Here is a 23,830-nt window from a genome sequence, read left to right as displayed (position 1 = left end):
CCCAATTTCACAGACAATTTGGCTCTAGAGCTGAATAAGTCTTTGCAGCCGTTGGTTTGACCCTTTTGAGAAACAAAATATGAGGTGCTGGAGAGCTGTCTCAGACGGTCAAGAGCACTGGCTGCTCTCGCACAGGACTTAGGTTCAGTTTCTAGCGTCCACATGGCAGCTCACAACCATCTGTACCTCCGGTTTCAAGGGACCTGATGCCCTCTTCTGGCCTTCACAGGCTCCTGCACACACATGGTGCACAGACACTCACTCACACAGGCAAATACACACATTAAAAAAAAAGTGAAAAAGTAAAAAATGAAATGCGGGACTGGGTGGAGCTCAGCTGTAGAGAACTTGTCTGGTATGCCTGAAAGCAACACTCAGTCCCCAGCACAAAAAGAAAAGGGGGGGGGCGTGAGACCATGACGAGACCAAGTATGTGAGAGTCTAAGTTTTCTGTCATGTGTGTATATGTGCATGTATGTATGTATGTATGTATGTATGTGCGTGTATGTGTACTTATGTGTGTGCATGTGCACATGCATGTGTATGTATGTGTGTGCTTGTGCATGTGTGTGTGTATGCATGTGTGTGCACGTGTGTGCCGAGGACAGCCTCAGGTGTTGGTTCAGTTTGAGGCAGAGCTTCTTTGATGCTCGCCACTGTCCTGCATAGCTCAGGCCATCTTGTCTCTCTGCTCTTGTCTTGCTGTAAGAGTGCCAGGACTAGAGATGCATGGCACTGTGCCCACCTTTACATGTGTTCAGAGGATTTGAACTCGGGTCTTCAAACTCACACACCAAGGGCTGAACTATCTCCCAGCCACCCAACCCCTCCCCTCCATTTTTGAGAAGAGGGCTTCTCTCTCTGGGCTTGGACTTGCCATTATAGCTAGACTGGCAAACCAGCAAAGCCCCAGGACCCACAGGTCTCTGCCTGTCAGTGCCAGGGTTACAGGTGCACGCCACCACACCCAGTTTCTGTGAACAGAGCCTGAGTCCTTCCAGGTTCCAGTTCAAGCTTCCTAGGCAACAATACTGAGTGGTCTCCCTGCAGAGCCCTAAAGTCATTCATTCCCTGGTCCCAGCATCCTGCTGGAAGCTGCAAGACTACAGGGCTGGCAGGGCCACAGTTAGCAGCTGCTCTCTGTCCTCCCGGGTGGAGCAGAAGTTGGGTCTGGATGGGCTGTTTGGGCACAGAGGTATGAGTGGCCTCTGGCTGCTGAGATTATCAGACAGGGCCAGCTCAGCAAGGTCAGGCCTGTTTGGGGGTGAAGAGCTAATGAGCCTTCCGGGGTGTGCTCAGGTTACAGGGAGTCTGAGGGCTGGCAGTTTGTAATGAGAAAGCCTAGACCAGGATCCCCCAATGTCTTCTGTGGGTAGGTCATTTCCAGATCCCAGTAAGTACCCCAATACTCCATGCCCTCCCACACCCTATACGTGTGACATCGGAGGTGGTCTCCCAACCTGAGCGCCATGGCATCTGACCTTTAACGGCATCCCTGGGCTCTGCTGGGCTGATGGTAACTCTCAAGTTCTGAAAACTAAAACTGTCTGCCACTGTGATGTTGCTGAGCGTGCTTGGCACCCTAAATTACCACCAGCCAGGAGGCCTCTGTTTCCAAGGCTGGAAGGGAAGGTGAATAATGACCTTGAAGGAGATGAGGTGTCCTGTGCTTGATATTAGCCTCGTGAGCTGGCCATGAGGCAGCATTGCAAACATCTCCATCTTCCTACAGGCAGCTGAAGAGTGGGTATATACTACACTGTTTGTGATGTTACCAAAGTTGGGGTCACAGTCTGTTCCCAGAAAGATGACCACATTAGATATGACCACATTAGATTAGATATTAGATAAATCTCCCCCCCCCCCGTGTGTGTGTGTGTGTGTGTGTGTATAAACGGGAGGTAGATATCTAACCCAGGCTGTTCTAGAACTGGCTATGTAGAGCAGGCTGGTTTCAAACTCTCAGAGAGCCTCCTGTCTCCTGCCTCTGCCTCCTCATGCTGGGATTAAAGACATAATGCTAACACTCTGGAGATGGATTTTTCTGCTTTTTGCTATTAGGTTGACCGTTTCAAGAGTGTGGGTTGGCAGAATTTGACTAGGAGCAGTGGCCTGGGATCCCCATGCAGACCAGAGCCTCTTTGTGCTGGCTTTCTCACTGAGGCCAACTTACTATCCCAAGGTGTTCAGAATGACATGTGGCCTGTGGCATTGCTACCGTGCAGGGGAGCAGCTCTTAGGTGAACTGCATTTCTGGAAGCCACAGGTTGGAAATCAGGATGTGGGTAGAGCTGTATTCTGGCCTCTTCTGATGTAGCCCATATGTCCCCTCCTTGGCTTCATAGTCTCTTTGTTTAGGGCCCACCCTACCCCATTTCAACTTTATCGAAGCCTGCTTACATCTGCAAAGACCCTCTCTCCAAATCAGGGCATACCCACAAGTCTTGGGAGCGGCATTCGAGCAACTGTTGAGGGAATGCAGCCCATTAAACCCACCTTGTGAACAAAGCTCTCTGTTCTCAAGTGGGGACAAGGCAGGGTGGCAAGAGGGCTTCAGCGTTTGTGGTAGAGAAGCGGGGCTCATGTCTGGCACAAGGTGGGCTGGCAGCCTAGCATAGGAACAGGTCTGCCTTGGCTGGGCTGACCTGCCTTCTCATGGGGCCACAATGCACCCTGCAGACCCTTGTGCAAACACAGGTTTTGAATCAGTAGTCCCAGGACTCTAGACTATCCCTTGAGCAATGAAGGAGGGTACTTGTCTCCCTGGATACTTTCCCAGGAAAGGGTTCCCAACATCCAGGAATGCCCCTACCCACTGCTCAGTCCCCAGAGGTGGCCCCAGTATAACTGTGGAACTTGTAGAGTCACAGCACCTCCACCCCATCCTCCCCACCCGGAGAAATCCAAGATGCCTTAGAGAGAGAGCCCAGGGTGGGATGCTTTGCCCCATGGGAGTCTCTCACCACTTGCTGCCCTTGAGGGGTCAGGAAGCCCTAGATGAACAGCATGGGAGGGAATGGCAAGAGGTCTTGTCATGAGGCAGAGGTCTTAAGACCCTTTCTCTCGCCCCCCACACACCATCTGTATCTTCTTTCTTTCTCTCACCTCCTGCCTGTCCCGTTTTCTTTTTCTCTTTCTTCTGTCTTTGTTCCTTCCTAGCTCCCTCTTTGGTTGCACTTCTCTCTGCCTCCCTCTCTCCCTCCCCATCCCTTCTCTCCCTCTTCCTCCTCCCCCTCTCTCCCCTTCCTTGTTTCTCTCTCTCTCTCTCTCTCTCTCTCTCTCTCTCTCTCTCTCTCTCACACACACACACACACACACCTCTCCCCACGGGATCAGCTTCCAGGGTTCCCATTAAAGAGACAAGAGAAATTTGTGACCAGTGTGTTTTCCTCCAAGAAAATCCATTAGCATTTTTGAAGCAGAGCCTTAAAGCCTGCTAGGCATTATTTATGTCTTCGGGGTCATTGCTAAGAACACCACAGTCTTAAGCCCTGGCTCTGTCTACTGGGGGTGGCCGGGGCCCTCATAGCCCTGACACTGCACTTGACCCTGGCTTTGGCAGATTCCCCCAAGTCAGTGGACACAGAACCCCACCAGTGCCTGTTTGATCTCATGCCGCTGCGCTGAATTCATGCCAAGCTGGGGTGGGGAAAGGACACAGAGCCTGCGGGAGACACAGCTTCTGAAGTGGGGGGGCTGTCACTCTATGGGTGCTATAGTCATGCTGGGGCCACCTCTAAGGAGCGAGCAATGCACAGGAGCATTCTGGGTATTGGAAGCCCTTCATGGGGGAGGCATCCAGGGATTCCCTTCAGGTGCCTCCGTGCAGATGCCAAATGAGAACTCTTGTCCCTGAGGAGAAGAATAGAGAAAGGTCTCCTTGCCTGTGACCACTCCCTCCTACCCTCTGCAAGTTGACTGGGGAAGTTGGAGGGCAGGGTGGCCATGGTCCCTGGGCATGGTTAGGGGCAGGAGCACCCATTACTGCCATCTCCACTGTTTGCAGGCAGTTCTAGAGCTCAGTGATGTGCGGGGATGATGGAGGCTCGCAGCCCCGGGCTCTTTCATGAGATGAGGCCGTTGACCCTGGACTTAAGGGGTCTCGTGTCTCCTACTATCCCTTCATAGGCCTGGAAGCAAGCAGCCTCCAGCCTACCCCTGTGGGTTTCCTGGCAAAGTGTAGGAACATAAGCTCAATCAACTCACCTCTTACCCTATCCCTGGGCTCCAGGCTGTAGACCCCTGGCTTTGAGTGGCTCACTCTAATGTGTGCAGCACTCCCCCACCATCTCTTCCCAGGGAGAACTGGCCCCTCAATGCTGTGATGCTGAGGTTCAGGCTGGATAGAGCCCTAACCATCCCCCTTGTTCTTTGACACAAGGTTTCTGGTTGGCTCACTGATATTAGGCTAGCCTGGCTGATCAGCCCCCAGGGATTCTTTTGCCTCTGCTCCCCCAGCAGTGGGATTACAAGGGGTCAAGCTACCGTGATCCACAATATGGGTTCCAAGGATCAAACTCAGGACCTCCAGCATGCTTGCAAGCACTTCCCTGACTGAGTCTCTCCAGCCCTTTCCACCTGACTATACAGCTCACCCTAGGCTAGTGGAAGCAGATAGGTGGCTTCAGGTAATCCCAGTCCCATGTGGCTGCCCTCTGAGGCCCTCTCTGTGGCCAGGCCTGCAGGAGTCTGCCTGGAACCCTGCTGGCAGCTGTTAGTTGGAAAGCTTGAGGTAGGCCACAGCCCAGAAGTACCCCATGGAAGTAAGCAAATGTCCCCAAGCCCTTTCAGATACCTCCAGCCCACACCCGCCCTCTAATCCCGCTTTCTTCGGGGTTCTCTGTTTGCCAACACCATGTCAAAATTCTAGTTCTCAGTATGAATCTTTTAATTTCTAGACGTTCTGTTTGGTTCTTCCCCAAGTTGGCTGTGTCACTTTTTAATAGCTTCCTGTCCTTTCCAGGCCTTCCTGTCTTGAAGTTTATGTCTGTAATTGAGGTGAGCAGGGCTGACCTGTCTGTCATCCATCTAATGAGCTCATGCTCCCCAGCCAAGAGCACTGGCTTCTGTCTCTGTCACTTGCTGATTCTCCCTGGCCCTGAGTTGTTTAAACCCAGTGAGCGCAGCTGGTTTTGTGCCCACCCAGGACCTCCTGAAACCCTGTAGTGTTCCCAGAGCTTGGGCTGACTGCCCCAAGGCCACAGTGACAGCTGAAGCCATCACACCTTCGTGGGTGTCCTTACTCCTCGTGAGTCCTCCTTGTCTCTCCCTCAGTTTCCTTCTCCATGCGCCTCGGGGTAACTCAGAGGAGCAGACATGCTCACAGGAGCATGGGGTGTTCCATGGTGTCTGCCCATTCCTGGGGTTTAAATCCTCCTGTACCCTCAAGCTCTCTATCAACCACCAACCTACTGCCCTGGGGTCAGAAGAAGACCACTGTTCCTTTGTGGAGCTCATGAAAGGGAACCTAGTCCTTGTGGGAGGGTATCTAGCCTGTTCCTTCTCACCAAGCCATTGAAGCCAGTTCAAGCCAGGCCTGGTGACCACCACAAGGTGGATGTCACCACCTCCTGAAGACACGGTTCTAGTGTCCTCTCTGGGTTTGCATTGGCTGCCACAGCACGGCTTGTGGCTCTGTGTCCTGGTTCCAGCTTTGCAGAATCTTGAAGACAGTGCATTGATTTTTTTTTTCACCCTAACTGTAGCCAGCATTTTTTTTTTTTTTTTTTTTTTTTTTTTGGTTTTCACGGAAGGTTGCCCCAGGGGGATGGCTCCACCTTCAATGGCAGCAGAGGTATGGCTAGATCTACATCTAGCTGACATCTCTGTCTGTCATCTGGAAGGCCTCAGGCCCAGGACTAGAGAAAAGCAGATCCAGGGCCTGTCCCTGCCATATTTTGACAAAGGACAACGGAGCCCAGTCCATGGTTCCCCAGTGCCCAAAATCTGAGGAGAGCATCAAGAGGGCAGCCATAAGGGTAGATAGGCACCCCTACTCCCAAACCTACGCTTGCCGTGGACTCCAAGGCTCCCTCACACTGCGAGCATGCCAGTTAGCGTGCAAGGCTTCCCCACCCAGGCCCCACACTAGTGACAACATATCCCAACCCCATGGGCCATGCCTCACCCTCTGGGAGCTGTGTGGGTGGAGGAGCAGTGTGAGCACGACAAGGGAGCACCAGACTGAGTTCCCATGCCACACCTGCTGCTCAAACATCTGGATCAAGTGTCTACAGACCTTTCCATCCCCTCATCACCCACAGGGGTACACTGAGGCAGACCAGGAGGTCTGAGAGAGAGAGTGAGAACGGGGCCAGATGCCGGGCCTGTCCCCACTTGGTCTATAGTACTAAAGAGAGGCCCCTCCCATTCCTCTATCACTTACTCATTGAATACTCTGTGCCATGTGCAGGCAGTCATCCTAGGGGCACATGGAAGCAGAGCTGTCTGTCTCAAGCTCACATCTGTGCAGGCAGCCATTGCCAGTGGGCAAGGCAGGTGGGAATCAAGGCGTCAGGTGAGTGGTAGGTGTAGGTTGCCATTATTACCCTGAGTAACTGGTACGCAGGCCTCCAGGCACGAGGATGAGGTGGTGACTTGGTGCCCTCAGTCACGTGAACCCTTCATGGAACCTCCTACCCCTGTCCTTTTCTTTCTTCCTCCTCCTCCTCCTCTTCTTCCTCCCTCTTCCTCCTCCTCCTCTTCTTCCTCTTCTTCCTCCTCCTCCTCTTCCTCTTCTCCTTCCTCCTCCTCCTCCTCTTCTTCCTCCCTCTTCCTCCTCCTCCTCTTCTTCCTCTTCTTCCTCCTCCTCCTCTTCCTCTTCTCCTTCCTCTTCCTCCTCCTCTTTTCCTTCCTCTTCTTTGTCCTCCTCCTCTTCCTCTTCTTCCTCCTTCTTTTATTTAGTTTTTTTGTTTTGTTTTGTTTTTGTTGTTTTTGTTTTTGTTTTTTGAGATGGAATCTCATGGCTAGCTTTGACCCTGCTATGTTGGTAAAGCTGGCTTTGAATGCCTGACTCTCCTGCCTGTCTGGGGTTATGGACTTGGGTCACCTGCCTGCTCAAAGTTCTAGTTTAGTTTTCTTTCTGTGTTTGTTTGTTGTTGAGATAGTCTCACAATGTAGCCCAGGGTGACCTAGAAGTCAGTATGTAGTCCAGGCTAGCACCACAGGACACCTCTTGAACCCTGCTTTAATCTCTCAAGTGGTAGGATTGCAGGAATGAGCCACCATACCTGCCTTCTTCTGTAAAGATGGTTCTAGAACCATCTCTAGTGAATTCAAAGCTCTTTCATTTGGAGCTCAGGCCTGTAATTCCTCAGCTGAGTTCTAATTGAATTGACCTTACCTCTCCTCTGGATGGAGGCTTCTTTGGGACCTGTCCCTTCACAGGTCCCTGTGGCTTAGCTAGGCTGTGCCCTCCCTGCCTTATGCCCATAAGTTTGTGGTTTCAAATGTAGTAGTTCAGGATTTAGGAGTAGGGATAGAACTCAGTCCTTTGCAGCCTTTGGCTGTGGCTGAAGGGACCTGGCCATGCCCCAGGCTCCTCCTACTGTGGGAGTGCTGTGGTCAGGCAGGGTACTACGTTTTTTAAACATCTTAGTGTATTTTTGCTAAATGGGTCCCACGACCCCATTCACCAACCAGATGTTTCCTTGGGAGAGACCCGAGTGCTCACGTCAGCAGGGCCCACTTTCCCAGGGATGCTGGGCCTGCAAAGAATATTTTGGGTCTTTGCGTGCGGGCAAACACTACACAGAGATGAATCTGGGTCTGTAGTGGAAAAGCTAGCCTCCACCACACGTGGTCTCTACTGGCCTCTACCACTCATGAGACAACAGACATCTCCCTTGAATTAGGGATGTCCCATGACATCAGCCTGTGAGTCACCAGGGCTGGGGAGTCTGTGACAGAGCTGGCCAAAGCAGGCATGGCCTAATCTGCGTCAGAGCCAGGCTGAAGCCATACTTAGTCCCTTGTATTGACTTTGCCTATAGGGCCAAGGCTGGGGCTCAACTGCTAAGGGCACCAGAGACCTGTCTGTCTTCAAGCCAGACCTCATATCATCTGCTTTATAGGTGAGGGACCGGGGTCTGGAGAGCTTAAGACACTTGCCATAGACCATTCAGGCTGAGTAGGATTTTGACCCCAGCCTCCCAAGCCTATCCCACCTGCACCAGGGGTGCAAAGGGACAGGGGATTTCCATCCTAAGACTCGGGGTGTCTTCAGTATCCTGGAATGAGATGTGTCTCTTCACAGAGGAAGAGCAGGCCTGTGGCCAAAGCCTTCCATCCCTGACCTCTGGCCTGAACTCTCTTGTTTGTCTCTGAGGGAATCTCAAGAAGCCCATGCTGGCTGGGCATTCCCCGTGAGGCTGAGGATGACCTTGAACTTCTGATCTCCTGCCTCTATCTCTGGAGTGCTGAGATTACAGACATACAGCACTGCACCCAGTTTATGAGGTACTGGAGCTTGAACCCAGTGCCTCATGCATGCTAGGCAAGCACACCACCAACTTTGCTACATCTCCATTGTGATCTACCTCTTTGTGCCAGATGGGAGTGCTGCGCTGCTGTGTCAACTCCCAGAGGCACCAACCTCACGGCGGTAGCTCTAGACAAGTGAGCTTACTTCCTCCCCCTTTTCAGATGTTCAGTTAATTTGGTTGGTTGGTTGGTGGGTGGGTGGGTGGGTGGGTTGAAACTCATTATGTAACCCAGAATAAGAGCCTTAGAAACAGTCCTGCATCAGCATCCCAGAATGGTGTTTCAGATGACATTGGCCCATTTCTTTTTGCAGTCCGGCAGCCTGCAGTACATCTTTGGGCTGGGCCACTCACTCAGCCTGTGGTCCTGAGGTGGGTAGGCCACACTGGCTGCCCTCTACCCCATGACAAACTCCTTCATGTCTCAGAACTGTAGACCCTATAGACCCTCAGGCAGTCTTGGGAAGTCTTCTAGGTCTTGGGAAGGATCTGGGCAATGTCCTGCATGTTTGTGTGACTATGTAGTCACTGGTTGTCTCTTGATAAAGGGCCTTTTCCAAGGGACATGTGTCTATAGAGAACCAGGGGCCAGGCATGGCACTGCTGTCTTTGGGGAAACACAGTTTGGGTCTGAATTGTGTGGACTCTGCCAGCCAAGAACTGGTAGGCTAAAGGGACTTCTCCACAAACTTAAGTGTCCCTTGTGCAATGGTGCTTCTCTTCTCCAGCTGGTGGTAACAATCAGTTCTTGTGAAGCCATTAGTATCCCTTCCTGTCACTCAACAGAGAAACATGACTCGTGGTGGTAACATACACTCATGGAAGCTTATGGGGAAATAGGTTCATTGAGCTCACAACTCCACGTTGCATTTCATTGTTGTAGGCAAGTCAGGCAACAGGAACTGGAAGCAACTAATAGCATTCACAATCGAGAGCAGTGAGTTAATACATATGCACTTATACTTAGCTTACTTTTCCCACTCTTATTCAATATAGGATCCCATGCCCAGGGAATGGTGCCACCCACAGCAGGCAGGTCTTCCAATTCATTAAGACAGTCCGTCATGGAAACGTGTCCATAGCCCAGCATGATGTTATATTGTGTCAAATTGACAAAAATAACCATCACATTTGTCCCAGGTCTAAACAGCACTGGACTTGAACTCTTGGTGTCCATGTGTCAGGCTGACAGCACTTCAAGGGTAAAGGTCATAGATATGCAGGGAAACTGGAGTTAGGTTATGAGCAAGGAGGGAGGACTGCATGAATCCCCAGGAGTATCTTTTCAGAGAGCTCTGAGAGGCCTCAGTCAAGGCTAAGGGGTATGGACCTGGAATCATGAAGGGTCCTCTGTTGTTGCTCGGCTTTGGGGACTCTCACTTAACCCCTGAAAACATCCCAAGTGTTTCATACCCCTAAGGTCCCCTGGCTGTGACCTGAGGATTCTTGCATAAAGTGTTGTATGGAAAGAAGGTCCCTAGCCTTGTTGAGTACTGTCACAGGGCTGATCATCAATTACAGCTGGGTACCAAGGTAGAAAGAGGCTCTAGCTGCCAAACACACTAATAGCCCCCTTTTTCTCTCTAGACCAAAATCCATGGTGTTGGGTTTGTGAAGATTCATGCGCCCTGGCATGTGCTCTGCAGGGAGGCTGAGTTTCTGAAACTGAAGATGCCCACAAAGAAGGTGAGTGAGCATGTTTATGGTAGAGAACACTAGTCTTGATGTGAGAACACCTGGAAGCGACAGTGAGGACACAAGGGGAGATATCCACTGTGAAGCATCTGACCCTGCCTGGGGTGGTCTACAGAGACTCTGGGCCAGGGCTAGATAGATGCCTGGCAGAGGATCAGAGTTCAGATCTCAGGACACAAAGGGCAGCTCACGGTAATGTCAGCTTCAGGGGATTCAGCGCCCTCTGCTGGCCTTTGTAGGTACCTGTGTACACACACACACACACACACACACACACACACACACACACACAATCTTAAAAAGAGAGAGCGAGAGAGTCCTAAGACATCCCACCGGGACACCAAGAAAAGATCCCGGCAGAAAAGCTGCCTGCTCTGTCCCAGGAATTTGACCTGAACAAATATAGTTCAGCTTGAGGGCCGGCTTCTTTGATGCTTGTGGGGTCTCAGATAATTTATCAGATTCAATTTAATTACATTTTCTAGCTTGCTGGGATTTTTCCTTTTAATCTCTGGGAACTTTATGGCTGAAGAGCAGCCTGCCAGGGAAGCTGGGCTGAGAGTCCATATCTGTGTGTGTGGGGGGGGGGGGAGAAGAAGGACCACTGCAGTGCGGGCTTCTCAGATCCGCCGAAGCCGCTGGATTACAGCTTTGGAAACAGAAGACACATTTGGGGCAAATGTTTTTGAGAATGTGTTATAATTGAGCTGTTGGCCCAACTCTCCTAAAACGCTGAGCTCTTTGGGTAAGCCTGAAACAGCAGATACAGGGCACACTGGCTACCCCTTCCCCGCCTCCCCATACTCTCAGCTGCTGTGTTCCCAGAAAGGACAATGTTTTTCTCACCAGCCAAGAATAGGTACTCTGACTTAGTCACTTTACACATTGCCCTAACAAAAGCAACTTAATGAAGAAAGGATTTATTTGCCTCGCAGTTTATGGAGATACAGCCATAATGGGTGTGGATGGCATGAAGACAGGGGCGTGAGACAGCTGCTCATGTTGCATCCATAATCAGAAGCAGAGAGACAAACCCTGGCGCTCAGCTCGCTCTCTCCCTTTGATTCAGCCCAGGTCCCCAGCCCATGGGTGATGCCGTCCACACTCAGAGGGTATCTTCCACCTCAGTTATCCTAATCTAGAAACTTCCACATAGACAAGCCCAGGGTTTGTTTCCATGGTAAATCTAAATCCCGTCGAGTGGATAAGCAGTGTTAACCAACCATCACAAAAGTCAGAACTTGGGAGAGCGGCTAATTTCCCCGCCTGGTCTTGCCCACAGGTATACCACATCAGTGAGACTCGAGGCATCCTGAAAACCATCAACTCAGTTCTGCAGAAGATCACAGACCCCATCCAGCCCAAGGTGGCTGAGCACAGGCCGCAGACCACAAAGAGGCTCTCCTACCCCTTCTCACGGGAGAAGCAACACCTGTGAGTGAGATGTCCAGGTTGACCCTCACTCCGCACCCCGAACAGGGGACCATGTATCTGTGGAGCCCAGAAGAGGCTGAGAAAGCAACTTCCAAGGCCATAGAGGGGAGAGGGGTTGCAGAGTTTTGCCTCACTTGGGGATGCTTAGGGAAAACTACCTGGGCCTTGGCTAGATAGGTTCTAGGCTACCCAGCTCTTGCTTTGTCCCTCCGAGCCCTGGTTCCTTGTCACGAAACCTCAGCAGTCCCAAATGGAGCAGCTGGTGAGGTAGCAATCAATGGGGCAAGAAGCCTCCCTCGAGGGACCCTGGAGGCCCTGGAGATCCGCAGCCAGCAGGGCGTTGCCTGGCAGTGCAGAGCCTGTTCCGGACCCTTCCATCTTCCCTGTTCCCAAGAGGCTACCTGGCTACCTGGCTCAGCAGTGGCAGTTGCAAGGTCTATGCAGGCCTGGCCTTGCTGGCAGAAATGGGAGAAAAGGCTGGGGTACTAGGAACTCAGGTAGTTTGGGTGTCAAGGCCCAGGGGCAGGTGGCTTTGGGGTGCTTTGGCCTCAGGGGGCAAGGAGCATTCACCCACATTTTAGCTCAGAATATAGCTCTCAGCTCTGTGAAGATAGTGGTGGCTGTGATCAGCCTTTGGCCAGAGGCACCCAGTGGCCTCTGCCAGCTCAGGGACATGAGAGGGCCACACCCATTATCCATACCTAGCTCATTTTTTACCCTCTGCTTCTCCACTAAGCACCCCAAAGAACAAACAACGGTGACTTTAGAGCTATTCCTGTGCCCCAGAAACCTCAGGCAATCTCAGTGTAGCCCAGGACACCTGAATGCAGACCATTTCCAGAGAGCACATCCTCAAAGCTGAAACCTTCATGTGGAGGGATGACACTGTCACCTCTTGTCACTGAAACAGGGGCTCGAAAGACTGCCTTCCAGAGGTACCAAAATAGGGCTTGACTGATGCCTGCCATCCCAGTACTAAGGAGGTGGAGGCAGGAGGATGAGGCATTTAAGGCCATCCTCACCTATATAGCTAACTGGAGACTAGCCTGGTCTACATGAAACTTTGGTTCAAATAAAAAGAAATATATCAGCACTAAAGGGTACCCTTAGTTCCCTTCCCAGCAATGGGAGTCTCAGAGTCTCCCACATAGGGCTAATGAGGTCTGCTAACCCCATGCCCAGGGACAGGGGGACTTATGCCTGCTGTGAGGATAGTTAGGCCCCTCCCTTGTGGTCACTGTTATTGGAGAGAGGATAAGTCCCCAGGCTCGGAGTCCCTAAGGCCTACAGCAATCCCCTGTCTCCTTCTGTTCCTGCAGATTCGACCTGACGGACAGGGACTCTTTTTTCGACAGCAAAACCCGGAGCACAATAGTGAGTAGGCGTCCTGGAATTGCCTCATCAGGGGGTGCCCCCGGGGGACCCCAGTGATCATTTCATTTCTCTGAAACTCCTCAGGGTGGAAGCCAGCTCTAATTGCCTGTGACAAAAATAATTAGACTAATGAATCAAGAGGGCAGTGGGTGGCCCAGGGGAGGGAGGCCCTGGCTGCTCAGTTTGGAGGAGGAGCGTGAGAAAGAGCTAAGCTGCAGGAAGCTGGGGGAGGGGATCTCCAGGCTGAGCTCGCCTACTGAGCCCCCCTTTGTCACTTGGTCCTGGTAGATCTTGCAAGGGGCCTGGCTGAGGATGTCAGAGCAGGCCAGTCAGCCCGGGCACATGCTTTAGGATAACATCCCAAGGCCCTTGCCAGTGCCTCCAGCCTCGGTTGCAATCTGAACACGCAGGCCACCCTGCCCTACTCAGGGCACTGGCCTGGTGTTTATCCTTCAGCTGCCAACTTGAGCGCCAGCCAAGATGGGACTGTGCGTGCCGCAGGACCCAATTTCTATCTAGACAAGAAATTCGCCTGGCACGTAAGGCCTATTCTGTTCTCTTCTCCTGCCTAGAGCATCCAGCCTGGCTGGGTCACAGCGAGGGCTGAGGGGAGGCTGCCCATTTGCCTGGCACAGGGGACTCAACTCTTCTTGCAGCCACCACCCTGCAGGGGGGTGGCACAGGTCCTGTTGGTGAGAAACATTCAGACCCAGGGCAGGTAGATGTTTCCCTCAGCTGCCTCTCCCTTTACCTGGGTCTCCAGGACAGTTCCCAGACCTGTGTCAGAACAAGACTAGTTCTGGTTTGTCCCCAACAGGGGCAGGTAGCATCTCCATCAGGACAGTCCCATGGGCACAATGTAGTTCCGTTATCACTGATGTTGTTAATTTAATTTTTTTTTTTTTTTTTTTTTTTTTTTTTTATTGGACAGCCGGACTTACAGATGGATTGGTGGATAAGAACACGGACTTCACTGCCAGTAGATCAGGGGCTGAGCCTCAGCTCGCACGTGATAGCTCATGACTGACTGCGACTCCAGTTCTAGGGGACCCAACACCTTCTTCTGGCATCNGAGACAGGGTTTCTCTGTATAGCTCTGGCTGTCCTGGAACTCACTTTGTAGACCAGGCTGGCCTCCAACTCAGAAATCCGCCTGCCTCTGCCTCCCAAGTGCTGGGTTTAAAGGCGTGTGCCACCACGCCCGGCTGTTAATTTAATTTTTTGCACGTCCTACTTATTTATTGGGTATGGTGAGGCACATGCTCTATAGTGTATAGGGAGAGGTCAGGGACAACCCAAGGGACTTGTTTCTCTTCTGGGGATTTAACTCAGATGGTCAAACTTGACTGCAAGAACCTTTCCCTGAGGGCAGGAGAGATGGCTCAGCTGTTAAGAGCACTGGCTGCTCTTCCAGAAGTCTGGAATTCAATTCCCAGCAATCACATGGTGGTTCACAACCATCTGTAATGAGATCTGATGCCCCCTTCTGACATGCAGGTATACATGCAGATGCACTCATATACCTAAAGTTAAATACATGAATAAATAAATTGCAAAAAGAAAGAAAGAAGGAAGCAAGGAAGGAAAGAGAAAGAAAGACAAGAAAAGAAAGAAAGACAGAAAGAGAAACAAAAAGAAAAGAAAAGAAAAGAAAAGAAAAGAAAAGAAAAGAAAAGAAAAGAAAAGAAAAGAAAAGAAAAGGAACCTTTACCTGTTGAGCCATTTGGCCTGTCCACTATTGATTAATTTTGACAATTATATTTCATGATAACATACAATGAGGAACCTGAGCAGACATGGCCTCTAGTGGAATTGGGACTGGTGCGTTTGAGGGACAGTCATACCCCTTCTTGGCCTCCAAAGGATCTAGGGCTGGCCGTCTAAGAGATAGTCTCTTGGATGTTTGCATCTTGGGAGAAGCCCTCCAGTATGACTAGCGCAGTGTCTCTTCCACTGTAACAGCTGTGTGCCTGTGCTTCCATATGTGTGCACCTTGGCTTCGCACACTTTCCAGGATGTCTGTCAGATGCCTCCAGAAGAATGCTTGCAAACACACTTTTGCTGTGGGGAGGTGACCAGCTGAAGGGGCTGTAATTCTGACACCTCTTCCTGGTGATCAGCTGTGAGACTATTTAGTCAGAGGTTCCCCTGAATGTTACTGTTTCTAGTGAGCCAGAGAGCCATCGTGCCAGGGACAACAGATGTGAAGAGCCATGATTGAGGGAAGAAGGAGGGACGCTGCCTCCAAGAGATCCTGGAGGCCCGTGTGTAGACCACCTCTGTGCTCCAAAGGCATCTGCTGATTCACAGATTTGTGGCTGACTTGTCAGGTTTCATGGTTTAGACCCAGGTGTGACAGTCTCTTCCTCCACTTGGACTGGCTGCTTTTCTCCTGGCATTAGGGTGGCTCCATATACAAGCTATATATGGAGCTTGTATATGGAGTTGGAGACCAGCAGGTTCCAAGAGACAAGGGCACATTGTGCTCACTGGGATCTTAGACAGTGGGCCTGCAGGCAGTGGGGAACCATAAAAGGTGGCTGGGCAAAGCTTTTTATATCAGTTATGTTCACTCCTGGGGGTTAACTGTGGGGAGTGGGTGAAAGGTATGTGTGTGGTCACATGGTGCAGATGGATGGATGTGGGTCATGTGGTGGTAGAGGTGGATGGATGTGGAGTCACATGATGAAGGTGAATGGATGTGGGGGTCACATGATGAAGGTGGATAGATGTGGGGGTCACATGATGAAGGTGGATAGATGTGGGGGTCACATGATGAAGGTGGATGGATGTGGGGTCACATGATCATGGTGGGTGGATGTGGGGTCACATGATGAAGGTGGATGGATGTGGGGTGGGGTCACATGATGAAGGTGGATAGATATGGACTCATATGGTAGTGGAGGTGGTTGGGTGTGAGGTCCCTTGGTGGTGGTGATAAATGGATGAAGGACCACATGGTGGTGGAGGTGCATGGATCTGAGGGTCACATGGTGGTGAAGGTGATTGGATTGTGGGGGTCACATGGTAGGTTACAGGAGGCTCTGGGTTTGATCCCTAGCACCATATATACCAGGCATGTACACCTCCAATCCCAGCACTTAGGAAGTGAAGGAAGGACAATCAGAAGCTTAATGTTCAGGCAGTGGTGGCACACATCTTTAATCCCAGCACTTGGGAGGCAGAGACAGGCGGATTTCTGAGTTGGAGGCCAGCCTGGTCTATAGAGTGAGTTCCAGGACAGTCAGGGCTACTACACAGAGAAACCCTGTCTCGAAAAACAACAACAAAAAATAACAACAAAAAAGTAGTTTAAAGTTATCCTTGACAATATGTTTAAGGCCACTCTGGGTTATACATGAGACCCTGTCTCAAAAATGAAATGAAAGTAATTAGGCCCTAGCTGTTTATCCGAAGCCCATTTTTCGAGGAGTTAAATTGAGGCACGGGAGTGGTGGTGCAGTTCGTACAAGATCTCCTAACTCAGCCCCAGGCAAACAAGACTACTGATCCAGGGCTCCTGAGACCACCAAGCAAAATATCTTATTAGTCAAAGGGATGGCAAGAGGGGTGGGATCCCTTCTTGGGGGCTCCTCGAGATCCAGCCCCCACCTTGCCCTTCTCCAAGCTTCTAGCTCATACAGAGATGCATGCAGGCGGGAATCTCAGCTTCTGCTTTTGTGTCTACAAAAGGGGCAATGAGTAGCTGCAGAACACAGATCCAACTATTATGTCATATACCCCCTACACACACACACACACACACACACACACACACACACACACCTAGTCCCTTAGTTCTTAGGAAGGTGCCTACTGCACACAGCTGGTACCTTGTGAAGCCAGTAGGATCAGTCCTGCACCAGGAGGTGATGGCTAAGGGTTCTCTGTGACCCCTTCTTTGCTTCCCTCTGGGAGTCACCCTGCTGGTGTTCCAAGCCCAGACCCTTCCTAGTGCCCAGTAACTGTGGGCCTTTGACTGGCAGAGCAGCAGAGTAACCGCTTGCCCCTTTGTCCCTCCCTCTGCCCTAGGTCTATGAAATCCTGAAAAGAACTACGTGCACCAAGGCCAAGTACAGCATGGGTAAGGACTCTGTGGACTTGAGGTCAGCAGCAGTTTCTCAGTGTCCATCTTGTCTCTCAGTGGGAGGTGGGCATCTGGCTTGGGGCTTCCTCAAAGACATTTGATTTAAGCCTATGTTGGTTCAGAAAAGAAATCTGGGCGACTGGCAGAAAAGCTGTGCCAGAGACCTGTGCCCAGTGGATTTACAGCCAGGGGTTTTACACCCAGAGCTGCTGTTTCCTTAGCTGAGGGTGTGTGTGAATATAATGACAGGGCCCTGCAAAGAGACCCTAAGCCATGGAAAAGAACCACACAAGGGGTCCTAAGCCCTCTTTGATTGTAAGTCCAGTAGGAAGGTGTCCCTTGGGGACCACAGCCCAGGTCTAAGCCATTGGAAATAGCAACCCAAAGAGAGCAGTGGCCAAGCCCTTGGGTGGCCTGGCTGAGACAGGAGGGAGGGTTCTGTCAGGGCCCAGAGACTGCATGTAGCCTGACTGGTGTGGCCCACTGTTGGCCACAGGGACGCTTTGAAATGTCTTAGCCCATATCTTGACTCACTGGGAACTGGAGCCCCAGCCCAGAAGCCAGGAGTTGTGTCCCCGCTGGCCTGGTTGGTGAGACCAGACAGTGAGGACCTCTAGAAGGAGCATGTCTTGCGCTCACTCAACAAGGGGCTTGTTCGGGTCATCACTATCAGATCACAGCTGTGACAAGGCCACCAGAAGAAGAAAAGGTGCATGACTCCAGGCTAGGTGCTGTCAGGTCCCACCCATCCATAGAAATGAATAAGGCTTCCATGAAGATCTGTAGAGCATAGCTGGACCAGAGCTGACCTCTGTTCTAGCTTGACCCCGAGGCAAAGGGGCTGGCTCGTTTCCCCACCCATATTTTCACTTCTCTGGTTCCCTTACCTCTGGGTAGAAGAGAGAGATCAAGGTGCCTTCATAATCCTACTTCATGTTGGTACCTGGCCCAGGAGCTCTGGTGACCTTCAATGTCACTTACTGATCTTCTATCAAGTAGAGACTGGCTCCTGCTGGCCCCTGTCTGTCCCAGGGGCTGCCCTCAGGTACTTGTGTTCTAGGACAAGGAAACAGTTAAACTAGAATGTAGCCTCACAGACAGAGGGCTGGGGGAGCTCCCGGTGGTTAGGAGCCCAGGTCAAGGCCTCTCAGGTGAGGGCTTCAAGGGGTTGGTAAGCCCAAGGGAGAGCCTGTGGAGACTCTACCCTGGATGAACCCTAGGAAGGGTGAGGAGACCACACACAGGCCAGGATCCGGCCCCACATATGCTCTTGATGTGAGGTGAACTTTCCACTTGTGACCATGACTTAGGCCATGTGTTCCAGTCACCTCTGATTTTGATTCCTCCATGTCCCCCGGGGCCTCTGGCTATTCCAGGCCACTGTCCGAGGACATGGGCCCTGTTTAGGTTATTTTTCAAATTCATCTAGCCATGTTGCATAGAGTCAGCTTCCAGGCTGCAGAGAAAAGTTGACCCACAAGAGATTATGTAGAAAGCCACTTCTGCCAGGCTCTCAGGCAGCAGTTGAGGTTTGGGGTAGGGGGTGAGGATCTAAGACACTGGTTCTGAGCTGAGCGTGTCAGAACCAGAGCAGTCTCCCAGGATCCCCTCCTCCCGGGGTCCACTCTCTTCCACATCTTCAATACCTGGTTCTGGAGCCAGTCACAGCATCCTTTCCAGGAGTCAGGCTATAAATTTTTATTTCTCCTATGCCAGTATGTGCTCCAGGCCCAGCCAAGAAGGGCCCGGCCATCTTTCTTCTGCCCTGAGTACTTGACTGTGAGCCCCTTGCCAGCACCAGCTCTGTCTCCCCAAAATGTAGCTTTGATCCTTCTAGGCCCTTCTGTGTAACTAATAGCCAATGTGTAAACAGGGCAAGGAGAGGGAAGAAGGAAGGACTCTGCCCTTCTAAGTAAACGGCGGAAGTGTGGGAAATACGGTAAGAGCGGGGCCTCCTCTTCCGCTTCTCCCATCAACTTACAAGCTAATTCCAAATTGTATGTGTGTTTCCTGACACCATCAATTTCCCATCCGTCATTTCTCATGATCAGCTTCTCTGACCACTCGGAGACCATCTGTCCGTCTGCAGGCTCTCCCTCAGGCCGGTGGGGGTAGCTGGCGAATCTGAGGTTTGGGGGTGACTGAACTGTTCTGCCTCCTTCCTCAGGGACAGAACTTCCTCTTGGGGTGTGCTCTGCGTCTTCTTAACCCTGCCAATCAAGCATGTTGAAATCATCTCTAGTGGATAGCTAACTCGCCCTGCTGCCTTCTACCCAGGGAAGAACCCCAAGATGGTGACTGGGCTCTGGGTAGCCTGGTTCAAGCTTCAAGCAGCATCCCTGTGAGCAGGAACGCCCTGTGACAGCTCTGACTTCCAGATGCGGGGCGGCAGGCCTGCTAGTCCTTAATGTCTCTCTACCTCTGTTTTTAAAGGTATCACCAGCCTCCTGGCCAATGGCGTATACTCAGCTGCGTACCCTCTGCACGATGTAAGTCATCTTCACCATAGTTAATTTCGACATCATTTGATCTCGCCAAATCTTCAAAGGGCCACCCCCCTGGGAGCTACAATTATCCTGTGGTCATAGCTTCCTGCTTCGCCTCCTCTGTGCCCCCTCAGTGGGAGTTAGAAAAGTCACACAGAGAGCAGTTTTGGCTGGCAGAACAGTCCCATGAAGACAGGGGCGACTGTGGGAGATGCCAGGCTGGCTTCCTCCATACCTCGCAGCCAGCTGATCCACAGGGTGTTTGCTCCAGTTCTGCTGCCCCAGGCTCTGGCAATCACCAGGGTTCTGTGTACAGCGAACGGCCAGCTTCCTGGGCTGAGTGTCCGAATCCAGCTGGCCTCTTCTTGAGAAATTAGCTTTTGCTGCAGCTAGGGGTGAATAGGGGGGTGCAGAATTCTCTCCTTATTGTCTTTATGGAAACAGGAAGGAGGTCATGTGTGTGGGGCTTGGGTGGTGTGTGAGCCCCAGACAGAGACTCCCTGGAACTTGCCAAATGGGGAGTGTAGCATAGTCCAGGAACCCAGAGGAGGAAGGAAAGAAGACAGGGCTGGGGGTCAGCAGACCCAGACCCTGTGCTGGTCTCTTGTTTTCATTGGCCTTGAGCAGTCTGGCTAGAGACCTGGTGTCCTGGTAAGACTGGTGCCTGTCTAACAGCAGGGCAGATGTGGATGTCAGAGCAAGCCCAGGCAAGAAGCCACTTTCAGAAGGATTGCTAAAATATCGCAGGGGAACCTTGGCAGAGAGGCCATGCTAGGCTTATCTGTCACCTCAGCTTCCTTTCCCACCCCCAACTGGACCCTTCCATGCCTGCAGAGCCAGGGATTTGGGGTCAGTTGGCCCGGCTTCCCTACTTTGTGCCTTTGCATGTGCTGTCCCACTGGCCTGATGGCGGTGCTTCACCTGCCTTTTTCCAGTACCCTTGATTTCACCTTCCCTTCACTGTCCTTCCAATGCCCCTTATCCCACAGTGTGGCCACTGTGTGTGTGTGTGTGTGTGTGTGTGTGTGTGTGTGTGTGTGTGATGTGTTCGCATGACTCTGGATCTCTAACCTCCTCCTCAAGGGACATATCTCCTTGTGAATATTTCCAGGGTAGGGTCCTGACCCCTCGTCCTGACAGTACTCCCGGTCCCTCCCATGAAGTCCCTGTTCTACTGCTGACTTCCCTCTCTGAAGGATTCCATTGGACTCCAGGATACAGTCTTGCCCAGAGCTGGCAGCCTAGCTCTGCCCTATTTCCCCTGCTGTAGCTGGGACCCAGAAGCTAAAGTGCTGGGTCTGCTTTGACCTGGCCCTTTAAGTCTTAAAAGAGAAAGACTGGAAAATATCTCTGAGAACCTACACATGCCAAGCACTGCATACAGTAGAAGCTGTTTGGTTTCGAACCCTGGGACAAGGGGAAGCTTTATCTCATTTAATCCAAAGCAGACACCGACTTAGAGAGGTTTGGTAACTTGTGTGAAGTCACAGAATTCTTGTGAGGAACTGGGGACAAAGTGGTTGGCAGCTGGCTGCGTGTCTCCCGTGGTGTTACATCGTCCTTCGCTGAAGATCAAATGCTCCATCTTCACTAAGCAGACCTGCCATTGTTCTTACGAAGCAGCCATATGGTAGCCAGTGTGGTGGCCACACTTCCCACATTAAAGGTGGGGAAGCAGAGACTTGTGGAACGCAGGCAGTTTGCCTAGGAACACACAGCCTGGAAGCAGAGCCCAAACCTCTGGACAATAAGGAACTTTCCACCCATACACTTTGCAAACAACTGAAGAGTACCCACCCTTTTAAATACCAAAGCTCACACTGAAATAGCTAGGGAAGCCAGGAGGCTGAGGCAGGGGGATGGTGAGTTTGAGGCCCATCTGAGCTACACACTGAGACCTTGTTGTAGGGTCTAGGGGAAGTAGCCTACTCTGAAGGGAGCCAGATATGCTCCGTGTCCTTAAATAGAGGGCACAGACTGAGGGGCAGTCAGCCTGGGATTCATGGCTATGTTCACTGTACTGTGCTTGATGCTTGCTTTCATTTTCTGTATACATCTTCTAAGTTGTCCTCCATCCATGCTCTTGTCTTCATTCCTGACTTGGGACTCTCCCCATCCCTGTGGTCTGCTCATCCTTTCACCTAATATCTCTAGGAAGATGTGGGGCACCATGGTCATCTGGGTAGCCATGATAGACGTGGGGCACCATGATCAGCTGGGCAGCCAGAATTAGTCCTGTGTGCTGACCAAGAATCACCTGTTCTGAATGAGACCCTGGGGAGGTCTCCAGTAATTAGAGGTATCACCTGTACAGAAAAGCTGGTGACATTTATGTTGGCTGCTTGGTGGCTTCTTAGCTTCCTTCCGGGTTGGCATCAGGTCACCTTGAGCAAGACTCTGGTATGAATGAATCCATACTGGAACCATGAGACTCATTCATGAAAACACACACAGGATCTGAGCCTGGCAGAAGAGGAGCCCCAAGAATCCAGAAGGAAGCTGGCCCTATTGTCTTCAGACCCTAGCAGTGGGCCACTTGCTTGGGGATATGGCCAGATCCTCCTCATCTGGCAGGGGGTAGCAGACACTGAGAATTGTTGCTGACAAATTGGAGGGGTCCCTAGACTGACTCTAAGAGGCCAGAGCTGTATCTGCCAAATGACTAGAGAAAGCAGATGGCTGGCCCAGGCAAGCTACATGTGACAGAGACTGCTGTAAAACGCCTCTTTCTTGCTGTTCCCCCTTAGTGGTTTGGGGGCTCACTTTCAACTTTTAGATCCTCTCTTCCTTTGACTTTAGAGATATGGTTGTGAGTTCTGGGTCTGATCAAGCTTAGCTGTGTATCCTTAGGAACATCAGGCTGCATCTCCAAGCCTCTGGCCATGTTGGGCTCAGAGATCTAGACATGCAGAAATTGTGGAACTTACTGTGGGACACCTGGCAGTGGATGCCTAGACAGGGGTCTGGGAACGTCACAGGGTATGCCACGTGTTCTTGTTGGAGGAAGAGTTTCTTTCCCCTCAAAATCTCCTTTCTTTAGCCCTGCCAACTTCAAGGCAACATTATGGGTCTCCTCTCAGATCCCACTCTAGGTCAAGGGGAGACAAAACTTGAGTCTGGAATCAGAAGCCAGCTAAGTGGCCAACAGGACTGGCACAGCCCTGACCATGGAAAAAGAGACATCTGGTCAACTGCACTGTGGCATGGTTGGAACTTACTTTTGCTTTTGTTCACAGGGGGACTATGAGGGTGACAACGTTGAGTTCAACGACAGGAAAGTAAGTGTGTGAAAGCGGAGTGGGAGGTAGGGCTGGGAGGGGTGAGCACCTGGGGACTCTCTGTTTCCTCCCCTTTACCAAGTCAGTTTACCCAGCCCTTGACCATGCAAAGGAAAAACACTTCTTGGGATCCCACCCCTTCCTCTCCACCCTCCTCTCCCACACTGGCTTCCAGGGAACCCCTGTCTTAAGGGGTCACCCTGCACCATGTTCCTGACTCCCATGGTTGTTGAGGGCACCTGGCCTCATTCCACCGAATCAGAGAACCCCGGTTTTAAGGGGTCACCCTGCATCATGTTCCTGGCTCCCATTGTTGTTGAGGGTACCTGGCCTCATTCTACCTGCTCTAGGATCAGTATACATGAACTCACTGTGGCTATTTGCCCAGAGAGCCACAGTTTCCACACACCCTGGGGAACTGGTTTCATGGTGTTCAAACTTACCTGGAGCCCTTTTGAATAGAGAAGTTACTGAGCAGTTCAGTGGGACTCGGGAAACTATGTGTTATTCTTTGCTGGCCTTCCTCATTTCTCCAGCAGTCAGAATCCTTGCTCTGCACAGGAGACCCCCAAGAAGCTGCTGCCCCTGTGTGAGTGTCTCCCCCCAGCTGCTGGTTACACACTCAGGAATGCCCCTACCCCTTGCTAGACTTCCACAGTTACATCCAAGCAATCCTGTCAATTAACCAAACCCAGGCCTCCCTCGTGGAGAGAGAGCCCTCCCTGGACCTCTTCTTCTCCCATGTCCCCCTGCAAGTGGTATGCAGGGTGCACCCTTATGAGGCTTACAATAGAGGCCTTGTCCCCATGTCCCAGGCCTAGGGACCTCTGGGTAGCTTGTCCTTCTCTCTCAGACTCCTCCAGCCCCAGGCTTGTTTTTAAATGGTTAGTACTTGATGCAACTTGCCTGCCTGGGAATCTAACTGAAGATTCTATCTGATTTAGCATAAAAATGACATATTTGGTTATTTTTAGTGTCCCATCTGGCATTCATCTG

At 51.5% G+C, this 23,830-nt stretch overlaps 1 protein-coding gene across 3 annotated transcripts in view; it reads left to right on the top strand.

The window, feature by feature from the left end:
- The window catches only part of Ano1 (anoctamin 1), a 148,977-nt gene that overhangs the window by 68,246 nt on the left and 56,901 nt on the right, over positions 1 to 23,830 (top strand). For 2 of the 3 annotated variants that reach the window (XM_021191183.2, XM_029543971.1), the window contains exons 4-9: positions 10,068 to 10,166; positions 11,458 to 11,609; positions 12,929 to 12,983; positions 17,016 to 17,067; positions 19,504 to 19,559; positions 22,793 to 22,834. In XM_021191183.2, the coding sequence (XP_021046842.1) occupies positions 10,068 to 10,166; positions 11,458 to 11,609; positions 12,929 to 12,983; positions 17,016 to 17,067; positions 19,504 to 19,559; positions 22,793 to 22,834 (456 nt within the window). Of the gene's footprint in view, positions 1 to 10,067; positions 10,167 to 11,457; positions 11,610 to 12,928; positions 12,984 to 17,015; positions 17,068 to 18,943; positions 19,010 to 19,503; positions 19,560 to 22,792; positions 22,835 to 23,830 lie in introns of all 3 variants that reach the window. The other variant, XM_029543960.1, reaches the window with a different exon arrangement.

The sequence above is a fragment of the Mus pahari genome, chromosome 1 (assembly GCF_900095145.1).
Source record: "Mus pahari chromosome 1, PAHARI_EIJ_v1.1, whole genome shotgun sequence".
Taxonomy (NCBI): Eukaryota; Metazoa; Chordata; class Mammalia; order Rodentia; family Muridae; genus Mus; species Mus pahari.
The sequence above is the reverse complement of the archived record's forward strand: the minus strand, read 5'-3'. Positions and strand labels throughout refer to the sequence as shown.